Genomic DNA, 6,644 nt, shown 5'->3' on the forward strand with positions numbered 1-6,644 from the left:
AAGATATAAAGTTGAATAAAAGAAGTTAGAACGAAGGAGAAATAAAGTTAGATAGGATAGAAGGAAAGTAGTAACTTGGGGTCACGGGACCCATGGGAGCCCTGCATCGCATTTATTTAAAAACATAAAAACAGTTACATACATGTAGACAGACAAAACAAAGATTACAAACCAACAGTGGCGCGACAAAAGGTGTAAAATTACATAGAAGCCAGTAGAGTTACATGGATATGACAACAATACACATGGAACAATAGACAAAATATATTGGTACAGAGTTAAAATAAAACTAGCAGAGACAATATAGGTGCAACGGTTGCGTACATAGAAGCACGTGGAGAACAGGCAAGATGGTGAGCAGGACGTAAATAATACAAAAGGACAACAAAAAATGTTACAAAATTACATCGATAGTATAGAATTACAATTAAACCGGAACCGACAAAGAGACCGTACGGAAGGAGAGACCAGAGTTGTTATGCTTCGTATTCGAATTTCCGAGAGATTTCATTTTTAGTCCTATGAAGTAATGGGCATTCCCTACTCATACAGTTGTGATCAGTCCTGTCCGCTTTCGCTTTGACACAGTTAATGCATTTTGGTGGTTCCTCGGTGTAGGCACAATCGGCACGCAAGTGGTCGCTACCGCAGTGGTTACAAATAGGGTGCTGCTCTGGACAAGTGTTAGCCCGGTGTCCGAAGGCGAGACAATTAAAACACTGGGTTATCGGTATAAAATCATAAACTGGGCACCTATTCCACTTAATGTTAATTCTCTTTTCCTCATGAATTATTTTCCTGAGACTTGGCGATACCACTATGACCCAGATGTAGTCGGGGTTTCTCTGCTTAAGTGGAAATTTGACTTTAGCGTTTTGATGGAATTCTCTCTCGTTGTAGTTAGTTTTAAGCTTCTCGGTTTGTTGGTAGGAAAACTGTAATATTTCATTTTCATTAATTTCTTTTGGGACATTTGCTATTTTAACCAGTGGAAGATACTTTTCAGCCATTCTAGAACCAATGTGCTTTAATTTCGAAATCTCGGCGTCAAGAAGTTCCGCATGTTGTTTCACTGGACAATCAACCGCAATACCGCCTTTTATATCTCTGACACTCTTGATGCCTATTCCTAAAGTTTCAGGTTTAATTTTCTTCATCAATTTCTTTCTAGCATAATCAGAAGGTAGCGATTTGTCATCATTGTACACTAATACGGTATAGCATGGGAGGGGAGGAGTAACAGTAGGCTGAGAAGAGGTTGTACCTTGTTTTAGAACATCACTGTAAGAAAAGGTTAAAGTCTTATCTTTTTTAAGCTTATCACTGGTGATTGTTTTCTCCAACTTGCTAATGCTCGTTTTAACCTCTGTAGGGGAATTAGTCACCTCTTCACATTGCTTATCTCTAAGTTTAATGATATCTTCTTTCGTGGCTAGGGAATTTAGCCGTTTTTCCAGATTAGCCGAGATTTTATTACACTCAATCGCGATTTCCGCAAGATTAATAACTTTCGTGAATCGCTCAGTGACATACCTAATAGAGTTTATTTTGAAGATAGCTTTCCGTTAGGATTGGAGGCAAAATACCCCTTGATTTCATCAACGGCCCTGAAGGCCTCCAAGAATTTATCCCTATTTTTCGAGCCCATCAGAACTTGTAAATTAAACCGGAGAAGTAGAGAAACCAGATGCCACAGCTTTTAAAGTTTATTAATAATTAAGAAACATTACAAATACATCAGCAAGCTGGTGTTTGAGGCATATAACAGTTACAATGACAGAAATAACATGGCCCATAATATCCTTGATAGAATAAATACATATATATACAGGTTAATACAGAGGTGGATATTATGGGTCTCACATACATGATAGTAAGGTTATTACAGTAGCACCGTGAAGGTGTGCGACAGCGATCAGAGTCACCATTGGGTGCATCATAAAATTGATAAGCAAAAGTTTCCGAGAGCATTGATATTAACATGAGTAAAGACACGCATTAACAATTAGGGAGGTTGTTGCGTACACTAGGAGGCTGTTCTTACATGTGTGACATAAAGTGTTGCCATGGTTAAGTCCAATCTTCGTTGAAGATGTACTTGTTGTTGATTTTCTTTCATATGACGTCTATTGTCCCATGGTATAATTGTGTGAAGTCTTTATCGGAGGAAGCTCACTATCCTTTTGGATTTTGAGGCTAGCTTCTTCCTTAATCTTGTTTATACATATGGTCGAGTTCCATTTTTTGTTATCAAAGTGGAGGGCGCACCTTGCCTTCCAAATGATTCTTTTGACTAATGCAACCATCCAATTTAGGCAATAACTGTTATAAGTGGTTCTGGGAAAGTTAGCGTGGTACATTATATTACTCCAATTGATGTCGATATTAAAGATCTTTTTGAGCCAGTTCCAAGTACGTTAGGCTGTGGAGCATTCGACGAAGAGATGGAAAGTATTCTCGTCTTTGGTACAACGTGGACATCTGGCGCTACTAAGTAGATGGTGTCTGTGTAGGTAGTCTTTAGTCATTGTTATGTTGTTAATAATGCGCCATGTCGTTTCTTTCCATTTCGCTGAAAGTCTGTTCACATTTATCCTGCACTCACTCCAGTCTATTGTGCTATCATCCAAATTTGGATTGGGGCGATGTGGGTAAATATTACTGTAAATTGTGCCAGGTTTTATCCTGTCATAGGAGATGTTGGCATCAAGGAGGCATTTGATCATTGATCTCCATTGGCTGTATTGTTTGATGTTATCAATCAGGAACGGTTTATTAGCGGAATCGTTGGTGATACGTTTAGTGATCGGGCCCAGAATATAAGTTGCTAGGTCGCCTAGAGGATGCTGTTTCTAATGGATAGAGTTGATCAGGTTTGATAACTGTAATGATTGTTCCAGCGTTTTTACGTCCCAGATCCTCCATCTTCCGTGGTTGATGTCGTTCTTCATTATGCTCCTATTTAGAGGTTCGTAATCCTTCTGCCAAATATATCTAAAGATGATTTTCTTAATCGTTCTTGCGTCTTTTTTGTTCAGGCTGGTGGTATAAAGGATGTATATAATTTTGGCAAATAAGACTTTATTCGCGATAATTGCACGTTCGGGCATATATAGCCATATTTTTTCCCATTATTCTATGGCTTCTTTTATTTTCCTTGTCATTTTCTTCATATTTTTTTGTGCTTTTGTCTTTTCCGTACCATATTCCTAATATTTTCTTGTTGTTAACTGCTTTAAAAGTCAAACTTTCCATGTCGCTATGGCCGAAGATGTTGATGATATTGCTTTTATTTATATTGATTTTCATGCCCGTGGTGGTACAGAACGTGTTGATTGCCATGGTTATTCTGTTTAATGCGACGTTATCATTGATAAAGAAATTTATATCGTCGGCGTGTGCTACATATTTTATCTTCTTGCACATGCCCAGTATGTGGATAGGTGTTATCAAGTTGTCATCGTTGACCATATTTAGTAGAGCCTCAATATAGATTGTGAAAAGAACCATCGAGCAAGGGCAGCCTTGCCTAACTCCTGCTTCGCAGTCAATATAGTCAGAATTTTTTACATTAATCACAATTTTGGTTTTGGGTTGTAGATATAAGTATTTAATCTTGATTTTCTTCCTCCGGACAATACATGCCAGAGAACAGCCCGACGCAACAGGCCACAGGACCAAGTCAGGAAGTAGCAGTTAAGCAGGTGCCTGAACAGAGTAGTAGAAAATTCGCTCAAAAATGAATAAAGACAGTACTTACGAGGTATCCTGTTTGTAATAAGTTGTAGATAGTCCACAATAGTAGTCCTAGGTGATGAGGATGACAGTAATCCGCAATGCTGCAGAAGGAAGCAGATGAGAACTTGAGGACACCAACAGTCCCAATGGCAGCTGTCTATAAGGTGGTGGAACACCGGCAGAGCAGAGACTTGACTTGTATCCAAGTCAAGCCTGACAGTACACTTGTCAGGTCAGCTCAGATTGCAAAGTGTTGGCAATGGCACCAACCAACTCTAACAATCTGAGTAGATGGGAGAGGACTGGTCTCTTGATAGCGGGTCGCCCCAACTAACCAAGAACAGACGAGGGTGCCAGACACAACACAACACTAACACAAGACACATGGGTCGCCCCAACTAACCAAGAACAGACGAGGGTGCCAGACACAACACAACACTAACACAAGACACAACACTTACGCAATCACCAGACGTAAACACAGGTATCCAAACAGTAATCCAAGATGGCTGAAGAAGAACATGGCTGACACTTACTTCCCAAAATGCCTCTCGCTGGAAATCCAAAATAGTCGCTCCTGCTGTAGTTTTACTCCAAGTGGTGGGGAAGCCAAGATGGTGGGGCTCAAAAAGCACACTCTAACAGAATTAAAGTTGCACGAAAAGTTAGGCTTACCAAAGCTAAGCCTAGCACTACAGTTAGGACTAAATTAGCCCTAACTCCCTATTCCAAAGCACTGAGCTACTCTAGTTAAGCCTAAAAGTAGAAGAAGCCAACAACTATGCCCAATGAAGTGAATATGGCACTCAGATCGCTTGCAAACGAATTCATAACCAAATTTCGAGACAAAATTTACAAAATGACTGTCAAACGGAACATACAACTTGCTGCTCGTACCACTTTCTTGGAATTTGCTAACGAATTATTCAGCGATGGAATTACTTGGTATAAAATCGTGAAATTATTTGCGTTTACTACTGAAATGGCTTTCATTTGCTACAGAATAAATAAGACAGAAATGAACGACAACATAGCAGAATCGTTGAGCTCCTATATTGAAATTAAATTACTAACATGGATACGCAATAGTGATGATTGGAACGGTCTGGTGGCTTATTTTGAAAACAGACACAATAACGTATAAGTATTAAAATATTAAATCATAATAAATATGTTTTGTATTTAAATTAAAGTAAAAAAAAAATACAAAAATATTTTATATTCAATATTTTATTTTTTTAAGGTGAAAGAAAAGTTTGTATTTTTTTAATAAGTTCTGTTTTTTTTTATAAATTATTATAGTTGTGAGATACATTGGATCAATAAAAGGTTACTTTACTAAAAACTTGAATGGTTTAAGTCATTTCGTATTGATAAACTACACTATTGTTGGTCAGAAATAACGAAATGGTCTATTCGAGAATGAGGCCTGCGTCCTTAATACTAAATTAGACTTATCGACTGACACGTTAAAAAAAAGGCCTTCAATAAAACACGATTTTCTAACGACAGCACTTCGCATTTTTTTTTTTTTTTTGTTTTTCAGACAATTCCGAACAAACAAATAAATTTCCTTTGCTGCTATTAACGCCTGCACCTAATTTCAAGGGTGGAAGAACTGCCCGAGGTGGGTTTGAACGAGTTTAGACCATAAGTGGCAATTTAATGGTTGTATTGAAGGGCACGTCATTAAGGGAGGGGAAACAGAGAGCATTAACGCTTAACCACAAAAACAGCTTTCGAAATTGATTCCCATACTTTCTCTTGAATTGATAATATTTCATACATTATCTATACTAATATTATAAAGAGGTAATGTTTGTAAGTAAGTAAGTTTGGATGTAGCAGGTAATCCCCGAAACTATTTATCCGATTTCAAAAATTCTTTCACCAATATTTAGAATGGAACTGCAGGGTGGACACAGGCTGTATATTATTCCGTTAAACATTCATATAAATTAAAAGATATCATCTAGAAAATCTGGTATAATAGCTGATAAATACTTAGATTTAGTATATGTCTCTTCAATCCGAATGGTTAACAAACGGTAGACTTTCTTTCAGCTCTGAGGTTAAGTATTCCTTTATTGTAAATTACATATGCATTTCAGGCCTCTTCAGTGTAAATTCTACACAAAATTTAAAAACAAAAACTCAATTTCCAAAATTTTTTTCCGGTGTAAAGATGTTTTTTAAAACCAACATTAAATTCTTTTTCATACCTCAGATGGTTGAGTAACACACTTTAAAAAATGTATGACATCAACAATGACATTATTACCAACGAAACACATGAATAACAATCGTATATGAGTATAATTCCCAAACCTTAAAAACAGTAAATATCTATTATTATCTTACATATTATTATCTATTATATTATTACGCATTATATTATTACATATTACATTTTTTACAATTTACATTTTTTTAATTATACAAATTACATTTACAAGTACAATTTAAAAACACCACAATGTTTTAGTTGTTTCTATTTAGAATTAAATGATTTTGTTTTGAAACCACAAAAAAAGGAAGTAGTATAAAATATACATACGTGCTTATTTTTAATCCATGGTCTTACAATTTTTTACTTCATATGACACATTTGTTACAGTTTAAGTCACGCCCTCTATTACATTATACCCTTATTACAGTTTAAGTCACGCCCTCTATTACATTATACCATTGTTCATCAATCTGCATACCATTCGATAAATTTACTAGATTATTATTACTATTTTTTATTATTTCAATATGCTCTTTAAATCTGCGTTTATATATTTCCTTTTCATAATGTAATATTTTTATGTTATTCCTGTCAATCTTTCAATTATTAATATTTATGTGATCGAACCAAGGGGAATTGTTATATTTTAATTTTATAGCGGCTTCATGTTCTTTAA

General features: G+C 36.1%; 1 protein-coding gene and 1 long non-coding RNA gene across 2 annotated transcripts; one reads left to right on the forward strand and one right to left on the reverse strand.

Annotated features, from left to right (window-relative positions):
* Positions 1-4,537: 4,537 nt before the first annotated feature.
* LOC111619343 (bcl-2-like protein 1) lies at positions 4,538-4,882 on the forward strand. Its single transcript, XM_023361053.1, has one exon. It carries the CDS (start codon positions 4,538-4,540, stop codon positions 4,880-4,882), a length of 345 nt encoding a protein of 114 aa, XP_023216821.1.
* An 832-nt stretch (positions 4,883-5,714) lies between these two features.
* Positions 5,715-6,108, reverse strand: LOC111619375. Its single transcript, XR_002755737.1, has 2 exons — positions 5,961-6,108; positions 5,715-5,867 (listed from the first exon to the last, which is right to left on the reverse strand). It is a non-coding gene; the product is annotated as an uncharacterized LOC111619375 (long non-coding RNA).
* Between the last annotated feature and the right edge of the window lie 536 nt (positions 6,109-6,644).

This window comes from Centruroides sculpturatus, unplaced genomic scaffold (assembly GCF_000671375.1).
Source record: "Centruroides sculpturatus isolate CEXI.00-Female unplaced genomic scaffold, Cexi_2.0 scaffold174, whole genome shotgun sequence".
In the NCBI taxonomy this organism is placed as follows: domain Eukaryota; kingdom Metazoa; phylum Arthropoda; class Arachnida; order Scorpiones; family Buthidae; genus Centruroides; species Centruroides sculpturatus.